The sequence below is a fragment of the Nomascus leucogenys genome, chromosome 2 (assembly GCF_006542625.1).
Source record: "Nomascus leucogenys isolate Asia chromosome 2, Asia_NLE_v1, whole genome shotgun sequence".
Lineage (NCBI taxonomy): Eukaryota > Metazoa > Chordata > Mammalia > Primates > Hylobatidae > Nomascus > Nomascus leucogenys.
In genome coordinates, this window is record NC_044382.1 from 103,465,463 (window position 1) to 103,486,502 (window position 21,040).

The window sequence follows — 21,040 nt, forward strand, 5'->3', positions numbered from 1 at the left end:
AATAAAATTACACTCTATTTCCAAAAATAAAAAATGAAAAATCTCTACTCAGACAAGAATTTTTAAGAAGATTGAAATATTTAGAAAATGATGCATTTTCATAAAACAGTAACATAGTAAAACCTAGAAAACTACACAGTATAGTCCCTCACCCCGTTAGTTTTCCAGGAAGCACAATTTACTGGACGAAAAGATTCAGGGAGCAGTTTCAACGTAGCAGAGTATGTGAAGGAAGGTGGACTAGCTAGTAATTGAAATGTCAAACTTTCCCCCGATTTTGAATTTAAAATTGTGCTCTTGTAACACTAATATGGATGAATATGGCAAATGTTTTAGGGCACAGTAAAAAATCTGAATGAATTAGCAGGTGTTCAGTATGTTCTCACAGAAGAGAAAATCAAATGAGTTAACCGATTTTACTTCACTTAGTATTCAATATCCCCATTAAATTTTTCAAAGTTGAAAATCCCTTAGGCTAAAACCCAAAAGCTTATGTTAACACTGTACTAAATATAATCTGCCAAGTACTCAAACGAGTGCTGTTAGAAACAGGAATTCTGTATCTTCAGTTGGAAGCTTGAAAAATGTATCCATTTGAATGTATAAATGGATTGCTAATAATAAATATAAACTCCAAGAATTTTAGATATAAAAACAATAGAGGATAGATGTTTATTATTCACTTTAAATTTTCTGTATATGGAACAAAAATATGTGATATATTTTTACTTAATTTATGTTTAAAATTATATTTACATTTAAACATACATTTAATATAATTTGTAAAGACGAATCTTTTTTTTTTTTTTTGGGGAGACAGAGTCTCACTCTGTTGCCCAGACTGGAGTGAAATGGCATGATCTCTGCTCACTGCAACCTCCGCCTCCAGGGTTTAAGCGATTCTCCTGCCTCAGCCTCCCTAGCAGCTGGGATTACAGGCATGTGCCACCACGCCTGGCTAATTTTTGTACTTTTAGTAGAGACAGGGTTTCACCATGTTGGCCAGGCTGGTCTCGAACTTCTGACCTCAAGTAATCCACCCACCTCAACCTCCCAAAGGGCTGGGATTACAAGCGTGAGCCACCGTGCGTGGCAGAATCTTCATTTCTATTCTTCCTTTTATACAATAAAACGGATTATTCCCATTAATTAATACTAAATATTATATAATATCCTGCTCTAGCATTACATGTTAAATATATCTGAAAGAGAGAATATTGTTACATATTGATGGGTTGTCATGTTTTTTACACAAATATATCCAATTATATGAATTTAAAAATATATACACTTTTAATACAACAATAACTTTAAAGTATAATTATAAAGGAAAAAGAGTAATACAAATATGAACAATGCAAATATTTCTTCAAAATATCTTGAAACTTTATTTTGATTGGTAAAAATCACAGTGAACATTAAGTTAGAAATATTCAGCAACCTTCCTTAATAAGCCTTTTTCATTTTATTAAAATAATAAAGGTGATTTTTAATGGGAGCCCTGACTTTTTTGTGAGCCAAATTATTCTTTGGTCATTAATGCCATTAATGCCATAAGAATTAGGAAGAAAATGTACAGTAAGAGATACTTGTTCAAATAGATTAACTCATTACCATAAATATAAAAACATTTTGATATATATTAATTCACAGTAATAAAAATGACAAAATTAAAGGAAAGCTTAGGTAAAAGCATGATTCAATCAGAATGGAAGGAAAAAGATTGTCATGTTCCAGGGTCTAAAAAAATTAGTCACTATTAAAAAGGAATACTGACTCTAAGTAGAAATTTCAGCAGACAAGATTTTTACAAGTAAAATCCTTTTGATTTATTTCAAGGTATATTCATATAAAAGTTGTTTCATCTTGATATCTATCTGTGTCCAACAGTGGCAGCATCACTGAACAAATTAAATGCTTAGTTTATATTTTGCATATCTTACAAGTTGCAAAAGAGCCAGGGCTTAGTAAGTTACAGGAACCATAAACTCTTCTCACTTTATTTCTTAAAGTGAGAAGAGACAATGGGGAAAAATTGTTCTTATTGTATACTCTAAAGATAGAATGACACAGGAATTTCTGAGTTTAGAAAGCCTCATACTCAATTTTCTGTGACCCCCAAAAATAAAATAAATTGTGTGAATATTTCTTCTGTCTGGAGTTGTCCCTCCCCTAGCCTCATCATTTTATTCCTGGCACAGAGCAATTTTCTAGACCCTGTTGCATATATAGTTGAGACCAGATGCTGAGAATGATGTTGAGAAGTGACCAGAGAATAGTGAAAGGATGATTTGAAGCTATTGATCAGTGTGATTTCCGTTTAAAAAACATCACATGGTTTGCTTAAATTTATGGGGAAAAGTAACAATTGAATAGTATGAAATCTGGTAGCATACTCTGAAGAGATGAGAGAGATCTGGGAAAGCAGATGATAGTTCTTCTCAACAAGAAAAGCTGAAAGATCACAAGCTAAGAATTACCTTACTTGATCTTTTCCAACTCTTCCTCATTAGCATTGTCTGTAAATAAAATAAAGCATTTTCATTATCTTTTCACTCAAGAACAGAATAGGGCAGCCAGTTGTTTTTTAGCGGAAACATTTATTAGCCCTTGAAACAGCGAACAGTTCCTGCAGCAATTATACAACACAAAACTTGTTTGTCACACACACACAACTAGAGAAACAACTTTAACATTCCAGCAGTCTTTCTGGTGAGAGTTCATTTGGTTTATTCCTTTGTGGAAAAAAAAAAAAAAAAAGGAACAGTATTGGGATGATGCCTTTATTGACTGAAAAAAACACGTTGACTCTCATAATTTCCAATGGCTCATTTTGGTGGTGGAGGTTGAGGGTGTACATGACTTGATCAGGTATATAATAATTTTTCTCTTCAAACACACTTAAAATCTTTTGCTTTGATGGCATCGTAGAACTGTCTCTGCTTCCAGTTAATCTTTAACTACATAAGGGTCTACAAATGCTTTCAATTAAAAACAAATGCTGCCTACTGTGATGGCTACTAGTGCATTTTCCTGCTAAATGTTTAGTGAAAGCATATCCTTTAAACTAGTTAGTTTATGTCATACTAAGAAATATGTATGGCCAAAAGTTTTAATTAAGGTTCTAGAGCTTTGTAATGCATCCCCAAGATCACTAATCTCTTGAATAAACTAAATCATAAAAGCCCAACGATTTTTTTTGTTTCCTCTCTTCACTTAAAAAAATTTCTCAATGAACACTGAAGTATTAACCTTCCTGATTAACCTCTTTCCCCTCTCTTTGCTTTACTATTATCTTTAAGGCAGATGAAGTGGAGAATAGGAAATATTCAGGGCAAGGAATATAGCTTAAAGTGCTTGTGCCATATTTATGTATCAGGGAAATGCACTTTAAGAACTGTATCTCTTTCAGGAGGATTCACCATAAAAAAGAACCATGTCAGAAACTACTCATGGATTAGAATAACACAAAAATGAAAATATTTTTAATATAAGATGAGGGCAACCTTTAACCTAAACCACAAGAATGAATTTAGACATTCTAGGGTAAAAACTAAGACTAGCATAACACTTTCAAAGATAATTATATGTTCCTCTTTTCTATAGGGAGTGGTCGTATAGGGTATATTTTCCTCTACATACAGTCTCTGTTAAATGTTGACCAAAACATAAAAGAATAATAGATTTCCTAAGGTTACAATGATTCCTCATCACCCCTCCTTTTTTTTTTTTTTTAAAGTCAGGAATCTGCAAAGCACTGTTATCAAATACTATTATAGAAATACTTCATGTTTTCAAAGTACTAAATGTCCAGTTCATTTTGAAGAAACAAATCCCAGCATTGGGTTACAGAGGTGGCCATCTAGGGGGACATGTACTAAATCTTTATTTTTGATGTTAAATGATTTATTATCATCAGTATCGTCATCATCATCACCACCATCACTACTTCCTCCATCATCACCAAAAGGCAACTGGAAACCAAATACTTAAGTGGTATGTTATATTTACAAAAATTGCCCCATAAGAGTTGGATAATAAATGCTCAACTTTCTCACCAAGCAGAGTTTCAATGGACAAAGAATGGTATATCCTAGAGACAATACTTTGAGTCAAATCAATCAAGAACAATTAAGATACATAAAAAGTACAATCTACAATTCATGGTCATTTATCATCATTATCTAGCATCTAAGAATTTTATAATACAAAATTCCATTATATAAGATATGTTATGCTATGTAAAAGCGCCTTAGAACATTAGAAAGAGTGAAATCTCATGGCAACACTAGTCAATATTACAAGGATTCCACAAAGTCACATCCCCTGACTCACAAGCACCACATAAAATTAACCTTCTATAGTAAACAAAATATAGGACCAGTATTTGTCCTGCCTCTCAAAATCAGCTTTACAAGCAGGCTGCATGGTTTTATTTTTCAGATTGAGAAACTGATACAATAAAAAGTCAGTGATTACCCTAAGTATAAGTAGGAAAGATTTAGCAGTTATGAGAACCCATTCATTATTTTCCTAATTCAGTATCTAAAGTTTTATTACTATATCCAGTGACTCTCAAAATGACCCTAGATTTTATAACATTTCTGCCTCTTGAGCCAAATCTACTAGCAAAGCAATGGGTTTAAGTATCTCACTTCCAAGTCCCTTTTTCTTTAAGGTAGTTGAGTTAAGGTCGATTCAATAAAACTCAAAACAGCAGAAAAATTAAAAAGAAAATTAATTTAATAGATATACTATTAATAATGTTCTCTTTGCTATCTGTGAGACATGTTAGAGAAGAAAGATTGGGGATTGTTAAAGATAGAAGATGAAGCAAATTATAGAAAAATAAGGTTTTTTTTTTTGCTCTATGATCTTAACTTCAGCTGAGAAACATATGAATTAATTTTTGAAAGGATTATTACCTGATATTATTATAGTACAATTCAAATTCTTCATTAGCAGCTCAACTTCCTTGAAGCCAGTAAAAGGAATGAAGTAGCATAAAAATATGGCTTGTGATAGAGCTGCAGAAGTAATTGTTTTTAAAAGACGCCACAATCTCAATCCACTTTTTAATTTTTATCTTTTGTTGAAGTGACTTTTTAGGCAATTATATAACTACCGTACATATAAAGAAATCACAGAATAATTAGATACAATAGTAACATACATCTTGTAAAGCATACATATATCAACTTTTTGTAGGTAGATATTTCTTCAAATGTTGGCTGTGTAATAATTCCGAAGAATATCAAAACTAATCCAAGATAAAGAGGTTTTTTTTTTTTTTTTTACTCATCAAAGGCCAACTAAGATCATTCATATGTTTCTTTGAACTTTCTATTTTTTAGCCTTAGGGAAGCAATTTGTAGGTCTAGGTTATTTAAGAGAGCGTGTAACACAAATTAACTCACTTTTATTTCACAAATTCTCCAATGAAGAAAGCTGTGGATTGAACTCTGCTAGAAAAAGAGCCAGAAAGAACTCAAACACACTATCAGACAAATTGCCATATATAGGACACACATATATGCACTACACACTTTTACAGGTTCAAAAATAGGACATGCAATCAAAACAGAAATGACAATTGTGCCATGCAACTCATCAGCATGCCCCCCAATGGAGGTTTTGGTTTCTTGTACACACAATGCTGGAAACTTAAAATGTATATATATATATATATATATATATATATATCTTCACATCTGGGAATTTTTTTTTAAAGACTCAATCATGACCTCAATGGAGAAGATTTTGATATGGCACCTATGAAATACAAATTGCTGCAATTAGACACTGAATATTTTAGAGGCTTTAGTAGACTCAGTAGGCTGATAGGTTTTTCAACTCATTCTTCACTTTTACTGATTTCTAGAACTGGCAATCCACACAAGGAGAAATCATCCCAACTGCATAATTCATGGAACGTATTGTTACTATTAACAGTGCATAAAAAACTCACAAGATGACTGTTTTAGAAATCTTACCACTTTGCAATGCTAAGGACTCTGTACTTCCAGTTATTCATTTCTTTCTACCTTGGCATAGCATTTTATTCACATTAATGTTCTATTTCCTATTTGATTGTTAGGATTTATCTGTAAAAGGCTCTTGAAACACATCTTTTTCATTCTCCATTTTTAATACATATAAAATATTTAGCAAAGTTTTATCAACACAGGCATAAGAATAAACATGCAGTTTTTGAACTAACATCTTCAGTGCTAAAAGCTTGAAATAAATTATTTCTGAGTTAGTATCAAAGAGAACAGAACTCTTGTAATTTTGCTCTGTGAGGGTCAATGTAAAATTTGCCTTTATTCCTTTCTTACATAATTCTAATTTTCTGGGGATTGTGAAGCATTCAGTAACTGATTTCTGGTTTGCTGCATTTTTAGCTTAAATTTCTCTAAATAAAATTTGTTTCTGAATAATTTGTGAAAGTTCAGCATGCCATTTTTACAGCTGCAGTATGTTTTTTAGATACCTAAAAATTTAACTTGAAGATACATTGGATCTCTGATTTTCAACCAAGAAACTTCAGATGTAGCCCAGAGAATTTATTAAGCTGATACTTGACATGTTACAGAATGAAGAAAATACAGTGATGGGTTTATAATTTATTGTCATCATTAGAATTCCGTGGGAAGAGCAATAAGGCTTGATTTCAAGCAGATTATCATTAATATACTAATTTTAAGAACTTACAAAAGAAAATTAAATCATTATTTAATCATGAGTCGATTTTGTTTGTGACAACCTCAGGGATTTGAATATTGAGGTAAGAAAAAAACCATATACCTTCCCTTGGTCTTTTGAAGTCATCATAAGGAAGACTTTATGTATTATATATATCTATTTCCCCTTGTATGAGTGATAGGATGTAGGATGGAGGTGAGGTGAACTATAGGCATATTTCAGGTACACAAGTAATACTGAAGAAAGCCTGGACTTGAGAGAAGGTGAACTGAGAAGGAGTTTGTATGGCTGGGACAGAAGTTACAGTGAGGGAACATACATTGCCTGTTGGACAACCTTAAAGTTTCTCACCAGGAGTTTCAATTTAATTAGAGAAATAGCCACAAGTCACTGAACACTTAGAAGAAGAAGAATGAGGAAGTTATAAAGCCTAGTATAATGCTTAGTAGATGATCAATAAGTATTTTGTTTTATACAGATGCCTACAAATGGTTCTTATTTAGAGTTTCAAAACCTAATAACCAGTATTGGTAAATATAAGAACCAGTTCTAGAGAGCTTAATAAAATAGTTATAGAACTGCAATGTAGAACAAACACAGAAGAAAAGCCAATTTATATGTGTTTTTGGGCATTTTCATAATGTAGAGCATATGTTTAGAAACCCAGATACAAATCTAGGACATCAGAATAGCTAGGATACTGAATCCCAGCAGAATTTCCAATGGGGGAATCTTTCTCCCCTCCCTCCTTTCTCCCCTCTCCACTGGCCCCACTTGCTTCTCTACAACCAAGCCCATGCCTCAGCTATTGATTGTACCCACGAGGATGAGCCAGGATAGCCACAATGGTCACTCTTCTCTCTGCCTCCTCAGGGGTGACCGAGGTCAGGACAGGAACTACAAGGATGTTCACCAGCCAGAGGCTGGCTCTGAACAGACTTGATCACTGTGCCTTTTCTAAGCCCTGGTTGAGCCACTTGCTTCTCTGATGAAGAAAGAAGCCATAAGAGAGTCAATAACAGGATAGGAGGGGAGAAGACACTATTTCCCTCCTAATGCAGCAGAGTGCATGCAATGCTCTCTGGATCTTTGAAAGAAGAGGGCATGAAGTCAGGCAATGAATGCAAAAAAAACTTTTTGAGATGAAAAATACCTTTGGAAGGATTTCTTCCAAAAAATCTGGGGTAGTCAAAGGGATTTGAGCCAAGAAAATAGCATGAGGATTTCAGGAGGAAGTTTTTGTGTTAAGGGTGAATGTGGCTGAAGAGATACGATGAAGAGAAAGGAAAAGGAGGAAAAGAAGATGAAGAAAACCATATTTTTGATGTATAACTGCTTTCATGTAACCCACCTACTTTCTTCTTTATTTGTGTTTGATAACTTACTGATGATCAGCTCCCAGGCACTGTAATATTTTTAGATAATTTTTACATTTTAAAAATAAGTTTGAGCAACCATGGAGATTGAAGGATTTTTGCAAGGATTGTTGAAGAAAAAATAATGTTGGAAACTATTTTGCCTGTGTTGACATATATTTCTGTGTAATTTAGAACAACTCAGCAGCTTTATCGTAAGGTCTCCTGATATTAACTTGCTCCCTCAAACCCTGAGTCTGATGTTAGAGTATTTAATAAACATCCCTTTAATGTAAAAATTCAGCTGACTATACATTATCAAATCACCCAAATCACCACAATCGGTGCTATATCATTCCAATCTCTAGGAATATTGCAAGTTTAGATGGTCTGGGAATACACAGGATCTCAGGCACTTAGGTATCTGGATTTATGAAGTGCTGTCCTTCATTAAAATAACAAAGAACCCCAGCATAAGAATATTCTATCACCAAGTCTTGTTGATTTTTACCTCCTATAGGTAAACCTACCAATTTCCCTCCATCTCTACCTCTGACAGTTCTAATCCAAACCTCCATCATCTTTCACCTGGATTTTTGCCATGGCCTCCTAATTGGTCTCCAGGTATCCATTCTTACCCCTTCAATATGCTTTCTACAAAGCAACCACAGAGATATTTTCAAAAGGCAAATATGATTCTACTGCTTTCGATTTACAGATCTTTCAATGGCTCTCCACAGTTTTTTGGGGAAAGCCCCAAACCTTAACGTGGTCAATGAGTTCTATACAGTCTGGACATTGTCCTTCCACCCCAGTGTTGTTATGCACTCTGATCAACTAAGAATTGATTTGTACTATAGAATAAAAAAATACCATTTTTTTGGTATTGGTGGAAGCTGTCTTTGCTTCCACCTTCTCTCTAAACTCCAGTAGTTTTTCAATTCTTGAAATGCAACATGGTTCCTCTTGTCACATGGCCTTCGTGTGTGTTGTCTCCTCTGCTTTAAATACCTCCTCTCTTTCTTGTTTTTGCTTTATTAAGGCCTATTTTACACTTCATATCTCAGGTCTTATTTGACTTCCTTAGAGAATCCTTAACCCCTGGCTAGTAAAAATTTTCCTATATTTGCTCTTTCAGCAATATGTACCTCTTTTTCACAACATTTAAAACAGTTGTTTCCATCAGTGACTAATTGATTCCTGGGTTCTCCACTAGGTCTAAGTTCTATTGTATCCTAAGGGTCTAGCACAGGAACTGGCTTAAAGTAGGTTCTTGGTGAATACTAGAATCATTTGAATAAAACACAAAATGAACATTTACAATTGATTCCGATGTATGGATTAGCCAGATTGGTTACACTTCTTGGCTTGTGCTGAGTGAAATAATGTCTTCTGAAGTAGTGACTTCTAAGATGACGAGCTTTCATTTCTAAATACTTTTTGCAAAAATTGTTTCTCACCCACCCCTCTGCACAAGGTGCATGTGCACACATACATACATAATTTTACCAAGCTAAGTTATCACACTAGGTATTATTATCTGGTAATTCTTATTTAAAAAGAAAAATTTCTTCCTCAGTGAATGAAGTATGGATACTTAACCCAATTTAGCAAATATTATATGTAAACATATGTGTTCATCATTAAATTTCTAAAAAGGATGGAGAGAAATACTTCTTGAAAGGGTGAATTTTTCAATGAGTTTAAAGTATTTCCAAATTTGAAGTTGTAATTCACTATTTTTACCTACAGTCTAGGGGAAAACGCCAACAATACCTTTCCAGTAGACAATCTATAACCAATTTTAATCATGCATTATTTTAGGACAGCAATACATACATTGCTGAAATAGAGTGTTTGGACTTGCCTAAAAAAATTATGTCTGCAAATAAAATGTGTTATAATCAGAGCTAGTTAGAGTAGTTCCCAGGCACATGGAAGCACACTGAGTCTAATAAATAATCTCTGGCAAGTTGTGACAGAAAGTATACTAGCAAGCATACTGATGTGGGTCAAGTCTGATATTTTTTAATGTCACTTCAACTGTGGGGGAGTAATTGGCTCCTCCGTGTCCTTTGTCAGTTTCTCATAGCAGCATGGTGTGCAAGGACGTACAGACAGCTAGTGCTGAAAAATGGGTAATATCAATATGGAAGCCCATCAGGAAGATGAAAAGTACTCACTTATCATTCACTAAACAAATACCAGAAAGCAGAAACTCTGTTATAATTTCACCTCATTTTCTCTGTTATGGTACACCTGACAATAAAATCAAAACAGCAGGGTCTGGATACCTTAATGTGGAATTCCAAGTATTCAATTCACTAATAAAGGTATTCCCCAAATGAATACTAATATTTGCCTATAATATAGCATGTCTGAAATTGAGAAATAAAATGAAAATTCAAATCTGTTTCTTATTTACAACAAGAGGTTCTGATCTGGAGGGTGGAATAGGAAATTAGAGTTGAAAAGATACAATAAGCATGAATGAGCAATACCTAGGATACTCACAGAAACAAAGAACAGGGCATATTTTCATAGGCAGCTTCTCTTTATTACTATCTCTGGGTCCAAAGAAAGGCTCGCAACTTTCGAACAAGAGAGAGCAAGAAAGAGCTCCTACTAGGCTGTGGGGGAACTTACCACATCCCTGGACTCTCCTTCTTTAGGGGTAAGGATGACTGAGAGCAAAATGATTCCAAGATCATGGTCAGGATAATGAGGATCTTTCAGAGTAAGGGTCACATCTGTGGGCCTGTGATAGAAAATATTTAGATTTTGAACAGTCATTAAATGAATAAGCCAAATATATTTTTATTAATGCTTTATTATTTTAAGATAAAAAGCAATTTTGTCTTCCTTTACTTTCTTGGGACAATTTTTGTTATTAAAATATTATCAGTGTATTAAGTTATCCAATAAACTGCGAGTAGATCTGAATTCACCAGATGAATTTCTGCTTTCTAAACCCATGAAGTTCCCAGAAAGTGGTTGAAAAGGCCAAGAAACTACAACCCTATTAAGAAGCCTATCAGTCTCCTTTCTATGCTTTCTAAATCCACAGAGAGTAGCACCATACATATACACAAGTGTGTGTGTGTGTGTGTGTATACACACACACATGCAAATATATATATATATATATATACACACATACATATACATACACACATATATACACTAAATACACATATGGGGTTACAGTCTGATTTAGTTCATTTTCATGTAATGATTACATACAAAAATTAATAGAAAAAACTTCATTACATTTTTTAATGATTATTACATGATAAAGATATGAGAACATTTATGACTGCCTTATGATGTATTATTCTTTCAGAGATACCTCAACGTATTACATAGTATAATAACATAAATATTTATATGGCTACAATTATTATCGCTTTTTCTATACCCAGAGACTACTGATTTATATTTAGAATAAAACAGCATACAAAAATACATTACTTTAAAAAGTAGTAATTAGATGTTTATGTGGTTTTGAGGAGAGGGAATTGCTAGTAAAATACATAAAATACATTATGTGGCAAAATACACACCAAATGCTCATGTATAAATAATCTTTTAATTTTTGAAATTATTCCAAATTCTCCCCATTTAAAATTATTTTTCACCGATGATTTATCTTTAATAGGAAACAAGATAAATTTACGCTTTGGGATTAAGTCTAGTCACTTACATATCCTTATGCAGAGGTCTAAGAGAAAGTACCTGTGAGGTTTACAGAAGATCAGTACAGTCTATTCTAGATTGAGCTCGGTTTTCATGATAATAGACTCCATGCAACACCACTTAGGGCACTTCCTACAGTGGCAGGGAGGTGTGAACCTGTGCTAGACTATAGGCTGGAATGAAGGACTTACAGAAAAAGTATGGGAAAGGCTGCTCTTTTGTCCAGTCCGAGGCAACGATGACTACTGGAAGACCAATAAGCCACTGTGCTCAAACTAAGTTGATTGTAATGCATAAGTGAGTTCTACACTTTATATTTCTCTAGTCATCTACATTTGCAGAAATAGAAAGTAGTGATCTGGCTCATTACTCTGCTTTCCTGTTTTCCACCATACCTGGGGCATGATATAACATGATCATCCAAAACAGCCAGGACTTCCTTCTCCTTAAAACCATCAAAGAAGGTTTCCCAGCTTCCTTTGCAACCTATTTCAGCATGTATGATCTTTTCTAACGGTATTTTTTTATTCTATAGTACAAATCAATTCTTAGTTCCTATGTTGAAATTCACTTTGAAAAATATAAGCCCATTATTAGGTGTAAGGAATGATTAATATTAGTAGCAACAGTAACTTTGCAACTAGGGAAGCAATGATAAGTAATGTAACTGAGCAAATACAACCAACCTGCCTCCACCTTAGGAGCACTCCTTGGTAATCCGGCAATGGCAAAATCAGATTCTACCATGGCTCAAGTGACAAGAGAGTTGCTATTTCTGAAGCAAAATGCACACACTGTATTTTTTATATATAGTAGTCCAATTCTTAATAATTATGACTAACATGCATAATCTTTTTTTATGCACCATTAAAACCATATAGGCAATATGAAAGGAAGGAATGTCTCTTTTATCTCTCGATTCGTAGCGCTTAGCACAGTACTGGGAAACAGAGCAGGTAGGTATCCAAGAAGTTTTCGGTCGAAAAGTTGTTGAATGAGGTAGTCAGGGAAGATGCTATTACTTCCATTGGGTAAGTGAGGAAGATGGATTTGAGAAAGGCTGACTAGCATGAAGGCTCACCACTATAAATGACAGAACTAGACCCCAGATCAGCTGACATTTTCTGTTACACAAGCCCACTGCATGACAAGGGGTGGTGATATTACAACAGTTCAAAAGTTACCTGTTTAACTCCAATTGTGTCAGATCCAGAAAGGCTGAGCCCATAAAGTCATCCTGTAGTCCAAAATCATAGTCAAATACCTGAGAAGCCAAAGAGAAAAAGCCCTGTTATAAATATCTCCAATATAAGCTTTATGTGATAATGTCTTGGTCATAAAATGTTGGTTGTCTATGTCACCAAAAGCATACTAATATTTGTATCTTAAAATAATTGTTTTTGTACTTTGGAATATTAGAGTCTCACAAAACACTTAAAGAAAATTACATTTTATTTTTTACTTAATATTACTGATTATATCACATAGAACTTTAAGGTAGATGTAACATAATCAAATAAAGTAAATCTTCAAAAATGTGGGAAAAAGTATAGAATTCAACAAGTATGTCTTTCATATTGGGCTATGGTTGATGAGAATATGATTCCAATATCTTCACTTTTTTAGGCCATTAAAGATAAATTTTGTGATATAGGACAATGCCACTTTAAACATACAAATAAGTAAAAAGATACTATGATTAATGTATTTTATAAAGTTATACTAACGTTAAGTTAAAATAAAGTTTTATTGTCACAAACAATTACTGGGGGATAATACTAATATATCTAACAACATAAAAACTAAAATGAAAATAAAAGAAAGAGATAATGCGTTTCTTCCTTTTGTCAATACTCGCTATCCAGTATCTTCTCTGTGTTTTGTGTGGTTCTTATTCACTCTATGGTAAGTAAGACAGAAAATGTCTCTGACCTCTTGGATTCTACATGGAGGGTCTGAGACGGCCTATAAATACCTAAATACAGGTCAGTTATAAGTGCTATGGAGCAAATAAATGTCTAAGAGGTGTGTAGGGAGCTGCTATTTTAGATGAGGAGACCAGGAACTCCTCTCTGAGAAAGGATATTTGTGTAGACACCCAAATAATGGGAAGGAGTACACTATGCTAGTAAGAGCAAGAGCCCTCCGGTTGAAGGAAACGGCAAGCCCAGGAGAGGGACTGATGTGTTTCGCACATCACTTGTGATCAGCAAGAAACCAGTGGGGTTGAAACAAATGGAGAGAGACAGAGAAGGGAAGGATGCCGGAGGGATAGTTCAGAGCTAGATCAGTTAAGGCCATTTCCAAAGGATGCTAAGTAAATGGGAACTGGCTAACTTCCATCCATCTATTAATTTTGTCACTCATTCATCCCCTCAGCCAATATTGACTAAGTACTTATTATGTGCCAGGCAATATGCTAGGAACTGAGTAAACAGTGGTAAGCAAACTGCCATTCTCAACGCTTACAGTTTAGTGAGGGAGACAGACGTTAAACAAGGAAGTGCGTAGATGATATGCGGTTACAAATTCTGATAGGTGTTTTAAGGAAAAGGAGAGAGAGCGAAGAGAAAGTAAGGAAGTAAGTAAGGAAGATCAGGGAAACCCTTTACGATGAAAAAAAAAATGCTACCAGATGAAATTTAGAGCTGTCACTTCCTGACCTTTTCAGGTAGAAAACATTTGTATTGAACACTGGAGTAATTGAGCATAACCAGATAGATCTGCTCTTGAATGGATGACCCAGGCCTTTGGTTGCTCCAGGATGTGAGAATCCATGAAGCTGAATCAACAGCCCAGCACTCCTATGTTCAATTCTTGGCACAACAGTTAGAAAGCTCAAAGCAGAGCGGCCCTGAATCAGTTGCTCTTTTTTTTTCTTTTTCTTTTTTTCTGTATTACAGGTGTACTTCAATTTAAGAAAATTTAATATGTAAAAAATTGATACTTAAATAAAAAGATAAATACTTTGCATTACAAAAGGATTCTTAGATTTGAAGAGTCACATGGGGATTTATTTAAGTAATAAGCTCCCCTAATGCCTTTTTAAATTATTCAATTTGCAGTCATTTGATTTACATACAACCTTTCAAGAATGCATTTATTGTAGAAAGCTCAGCACTCCTGCAATAAATATTCTCCTTGATCAATTACGCTTCTGAGCTTTAGTCATCTGCTCAGTGGTATAGCACATGCATGTACGGCACATCTTATGCAACTGACATCTCTGTATTTGCAAGTGGCTGCAGCAGCGTATTTTACAACATACAATTTACACCAAAACATTGGAGAAATTTCTCTTGTGGAATCTCATCTAATCATATCATCCTTAGGCTTAAAATCTTGGGGAAGAAAATAGGTGGCATATAATCAGTGTGATCACCTGAGGTTCACCCACACACATGAGGTTGAGAGCTGTGAATCCAGTGAATTTATTAGTGCAGACAGCCCAACTGGGCGATTCAACATTCAACGTCTTTTCACTCTCATAGTGAGAGTCTTTCCTATTATCCTAATGCTAGATGTCTACTTTAACTCTCAATTCCTATTAATCTGCAAAGGCATAAACATGGGAAGAAAAGGAAACACTAGAATCCATGCATTAATGAAATTATTAGCTATGCTGCTTGGTTCCAAGCTCTATACACTATTTGTCAGAGGGAGCATTGCTCTAAGTGAGCTTCAGAAATACAGAGCATAGGAGAGATGTAAAATAGGAAAAGGTACTCCCACTGCACTAACAACAAGCACAGTTAATGCTTATTAATGTTTATTCAATATTTACTAGGCACAACCTGGTTAACAAGGTATTGTTGTTTCTATTTTTCAGATAATGAATCTAAAGCTGAAAAAACACATGTTATTTTCTCCCCAAATCCTAGGGCTAGGAAGACACAAGATTCAAATCTTGTTGTACTGAGTGTCATAAACAGAGTGTGTTTAAATTTCACGAATATGTCTTAGGCACCCACTCTAAGAGAAGCACTGAGAATTAAAACATGAATGATTTAGATGAGATCCTTGCTTTCATGGAGCCTTCAAACCATTAGTTGGAAACATTAGGTAACAGGTAGAAGTTGCTTGGGACTTGATAACACCTTCTGCATTCTCAAGTGACTTTAGAACAAGAAATATTTAATTTTAAACGACAAATTCACCTTACTGTTTACTAAAAATCCATTGGGAAGTGTATCAGTTAAAATGCTTTTGTTTTTGTTTTTAATAGAAAACAACTCAACTGGCTTCAATTTCTAGCTCAAATGACTAAATAAACGTCTATAGGTAATAATGGCTTCTGGGAAGTTTTAATTTGGCAGTTCAAATGATTCATGCATTTATTAATTCATTTGTTTGAAAAATATTTGGTGAGCACCCACAATGTTCCAGGTACTGTTCTTGGCATTTGAAATATAGCAGTGATCAAAGCAGTCAAAGTCTTTGATTTCTTGGAGCTTACATATGGGGTGGGGAGAGACAGACAATAAAGAAATACATATGCCAAGTAGTAGTGGTAAGTGCTAAGGAGAAAAATATTTCAGAGTACTGGAGTGATGGGACCTACTATTTATACATGATGTTCAGAAAGGACAATGAGATTGGGAGGTATTTCCCCATGATGGGAAGAGTGTGTTTCATAACGAGGGAATAGGAAAGTGCATTCCATGATGAGGAAAGTGTCTTCCGCGAGGGGGGAACAGGAAGTGGAAAGGCCCAAGGAAACTGGCCAGGGGCCAGTGAGGCTGAAAGTAGTGAGCAAGAGAAGAGTGCTGGAACATTAGTTCAGGCTTAGGCCATGGGGCCCACCATCATATTTTAAAGTCTGGGAGAAGGATCCAGAGAGGAGACTGAGAAGGAATAGCTACTGAGAGAGCAGGAAAACCAGGAGAGTGGCATCCTGAAAACAAACTGAAGAAAGAATGTTAAGATGGAGGAAGTAGTTAACTGTATCAAAGGTAAATGATACAGCCTAATCCCATTTCTGCCCCTCCAGTTCTCATCAGAGCTTCCTCATCATTACTGCCTCAATAGCTGCCCCAGGATGCTAATGGCCTGCCAGGAGGTCCAGAGTGGCATGCTTCTTTACTCAAGTCTAGTGGGGAAGCATGAGCTGCTTTGTCCCAACATTCCCAGCAAAGTACTGAATCTGTTCCAGATGGGCCAGCTCATATCACATGCCTAATTATTGGCCAAATATATGGAAGTGGCTTAATGGCTAGCATAGGTTGCCTTTTATTTTAAAGGCAATGGTGAAGTCAGTGTCCATGGAACCATATGGATCTTCAAAGAGAAAAATTGGGAGCCCATAGAAAAGGTAAAAAGAGATAACACGCTGGGAAAATCCTCAACTAATTTCCCTAACAGAGAACCCAAACTAGGGTTCTTATGATGGCTCCAGGTGCCATGATGAAGATGTGATTGCAGATTTCATTTTCCCGAGACTCAATAACTTCACATGTTCTTTGCCCACAATCCAAAAGCAAGTATAGTCATGCTTTTTTGTTTGTTTCATTGCTGATTTTGTTTTGGTCCAAAATAGTGGAAATTCTTGATTCATGCATTTAGGAAGTGTTTGTGAATCATGTGAAACAAAACATCTGAGATAATACAAACATCTTACCATGGAATACTTTGGTTTGGGTGCTCTATGGTTTATGGCTGGAAACATATTTCCATTCCAACTACTCATTTATTTCCATTTAAATGTCCAGAAAAGTGGCTCCCTACCTCTGCCTCAGAATAACCTATTGAGGTGTTTTAAAAATACAGAAGCTTTGATTCTACTTCAGAGGTCCTGAATCAGAGTCTCAGCAAGTGAAACTTGGACCTCCAGATTCTTTAAACCTTTATGAATAACTTTGGTGTACAACCAGGGATGAGAATCATTGGTATATGACATTTTTAAGTGTCCTTATAAGCTACTGAGAAATAATTTTGGACAGGACAGTAATGTGGTCCTTAACTTAAACAAAGCTTAAAGTAACATTTTCAACTTTAACTCTTAAGCTTGGATAGAAACGAATTATTTAAGGAAATGTCCAATTTGTTAAAATGACCGTCTTAGAAACAGTCATGTGGTCCCATACAATTATTTTTCTAATCTATCACAATGTTTCTATTTTTTAGAAGAGTGCTCCCAATTAATACTCCGATCTCCAACTCATGATTAGGCCAAACAAACAATTTACATAAATATATTCCCCTTTATGTTACGTTTATCTCTTCTCCTGTAATTCTGGCATTCACTGTGAACCTGGGATAATAGTGTCAGTGAAATAACAATGGAGAATTTGAATTCAACTGAAATGGGTGTCAAATTTATCCTATTATCTAAGATGTGTGTTGGAACATCACTGTGAATACAGGGCACACTAACGTGGCTCCTGTCTCAATTAAAAGCACTGCATTTTAACTCCCAGCTGCTATTCTTATCTTATTATATATAGATTTTATAGCTAATTCTCCAAACCTTGCTCTTACCTGCACAGAATATGCTCTTTTCATTAAAATTAAAAGTTACATAAATTCCAGCCAATTGCAAAGAATATTTTTATTTTGTGTAGTTTTTTTTTAAAATGACAGTTCCAAGATTTTTTTTTTAATAAAATGTTTTTACTAGAAATGGTACAAGCACTTCAACTTGAGTGCACTTTTATAACCTTGGCTCAGAACTGAATTTTGTTTTCCTTGGTAATTTTTACATTGATAGAAATCAGATTACAGGGTACTGATGGACTTCTTTTTCCTCTAACTATAGATAGGAGGGTCGTATACTTAATGTGTTCTAACTATCTAGTTCACAGGTGCATTTTCATACTCTCAGTCACTACAGAATTGATTAGTCCCTAAGAAATCTTTTGGGCAAGATTAATAATCTGTTGTGGAGGATGTGGGCATCATATCACAACTGAGTCAGTCAAACACACAGGCCTGCATAGAGACAATAAAAATGATGCGATTTTTATGAAATCCTAATAACTTCAAATATTATTTCCACCACGGTACCTTATTTGATTCTTCCCCCAAGATGAAGCAAAAAATGGAACACAAATAATGGAAAAAATAAAGCAAAAAGTTAGAGATTTTCTTCCAAAAAAAGCCCTAGGCATTTTACAGAAAATGAAAATCAACTGAAAAAAATAGGAAAGCATTTAAAAAGTATATTTAATACTTTTAAAATATTACAAAGTATTGTATATAATAAAGTAACATCATTTTATATGTGTACTGGTATCTCAGAGACTTGCATGATTTCTGTTTAACTTAATTGTCTTTCTCATATAGAAATGTAAAAAGTGACAATGTAAAAATGTAAGTAAAGTATAAAAATATTTAAAAGTAACTGTGTATCCTCTTCTGTATGGTAGAAGTTAAACTGTGGCTACATAATCTTATATATTGAAAGTTCAAGGTGATTTAAAAAAATCCCAACAACCTTTGGGCTTGCTTTTTTAGCTTCTTTACTCATAGTGTGTCATTAACCAAGCCTTCTGGCCTGCATACAGTGTTGCTCTCTTCATTTACAGTATATGTACATTTATAGTATATGTATGTGTACTGTATATCTGTAGACTATATATATATGTATGTCTCTATACATATATATGTGTATATATGTATGTCTCTATACATATACACACCTATACTGTATATTTATACATATACATACATACATGTATATTCTTGCTCTCAAGTCAAGACCATTTCGGCCACAATTTAACAAATTTTGGCCGGGCGCAGTAGCTCGCGCCTGTAATCCCAACACTTTGGGAGGCTGAGAAGGGCGGATCACGAGGTCAGGAGATCGAGACCATCCCAGCTAACATGGTGAAACTCCTTCTCTACCAAAAAATACAAAAAATTAGTCGGGCGTGGTGGTGGGCGCCTATAGTCCCAGCTACTCGGGAGGCTGAGGCAGGAGAATGGCGTGAACTTAGGAGGCGGAGCTTGCAGTGAGCCAAGATTGTGCCACTGCACTCCAGCCTGGGGGACAGAGCGAGAATCTGTCTCAAAAAAAAAAAAATTATTTTGTATAAATTTATGGGGTACAAGTACGGTTGTGTTACATGTGTAGATTGTGCACAGCAGTCAAGTCAGGACTTTCAGGGTATCCATCATCTGAGTAACATACATTGCACCCATTAAGGAATTTTTCATCATCTAGCCCCTTGCTACACCCTCATCCTTCCAACTGTCCAGTGTTTATCATTCCACTGTCTATGTCCATGTGTGCACATTAGGTAGCTCCCACTTCTACGTCAGAACACCACCATTCTTTTTTTGTGTACTTCAGTTTTTTGTTTATTTCTTTTTGAGCCTAGTAAGACATTCCTTTTGAAAAATGCATTCTGGCATTTGGATTTCTGCATAGATGAATACTTATTCTTGAGCACAAGAGAATAACAAAAGCACCTGACCAATATCTAATATAATTTGAGGAAATTCATATGTAACCCTTTCAAAGAGAGGACAGTCACATGGTTCTTTCATGGAGTAATATCCCACTAATGAAGGATAGATCCAAAGTAGAAGTAATTAAAAATAAACTTCTTTCTTCTCATGATTTTTCACTTCAGCAACATTAATGAGATCCAAACAGCCTGTTGCTGTCCTTATTAATACCTGCTTTCTTTCCTGACCATTTTCTTCATACCTGCCATTGCTCTAACTCATGTCTCCTGATCTCCCACCTCCCCACCCCAGAAATAATACTTCCTTCACAGCCCACTTGTCTTTTCCTTATTCCTTTTTCATTGCCTATCTCAGATCTTTATTATAAGGATAATTCCTTTTTTTCTCATGTGGATATTTCTTTCTCTCTAGAAGTGAGCAGCAGCGAAGAAACATCTCTGACCACAAAGGTCTTCCCTTTTGTGGGAGAAGGGTTGGCTACACACACTCTCATATTAACATTATTGTGCCATCCCATATTACGTAGTTAAAGACAGCTCAAAAACGCTATTTAAGGCCGGGCACAGTGGCTCATGCCTATAATCCCAGCACTTTGGGAGGCCGAGGAGCGCAGATCACTTGAGGCCAGGAGTTCAAGACCAGCCTGGCCAGCATGGTGAAATGCCGTCTTTACTAAAAATACAAAAAATAACTAGGCATGGTGGTGGGTACCTATAATCCCAGCTACTGGGGAGGCTGAGGCAAGGGAATGGCTTGAACCCAAGAGATGAACGTTGCAGTGAGCCAAGATCGTGCCACTGCACTCCAGCCTGGGCAACAGAGTGAGACTCTGTTGCCAAAAAAAAAAAAAAAAAAAAAAAAATGCTATTGAATTG

General features: G+C 35.2%; 1 protein-coding gene across 4 annotated transcripts in view; it reads right to left on the minus strand.

Annotated features, from left to right (window-relative positions):
* Positions 1-21,040, minus strand: part of MCTP1 (multiple C2 and transmembrane domain containing 1) — a 596,589-nt gene that overhangs the window by 226,638 nt on the left and 348,911 nt on the right. For 3 of the 4 annotated variants that reach the window (XM_030816928.1, XM_030816920.1, XM_030816943.1), the window contains exons 4-6: positions 12,941-13,020; positions 10,707-10,818; positions 2,481-2,519 (exon numbers count right to left, since the gene is read on the minus strand). In XM_030816928.1, the coding sequence (XP_030672788.1) occupies positions 2,481-2,519; positions 10,707-10,818; positions 12,941-13,020 (231 nt within the window). The remainder of the gene's footprint in view (positions 1-2,480; positions 2,520-10,706; positions 10,819-12,940; positions 13,021-21,040) is intronic. The other variant, XM_030816935.1, reaches the window with a different exon arrangement.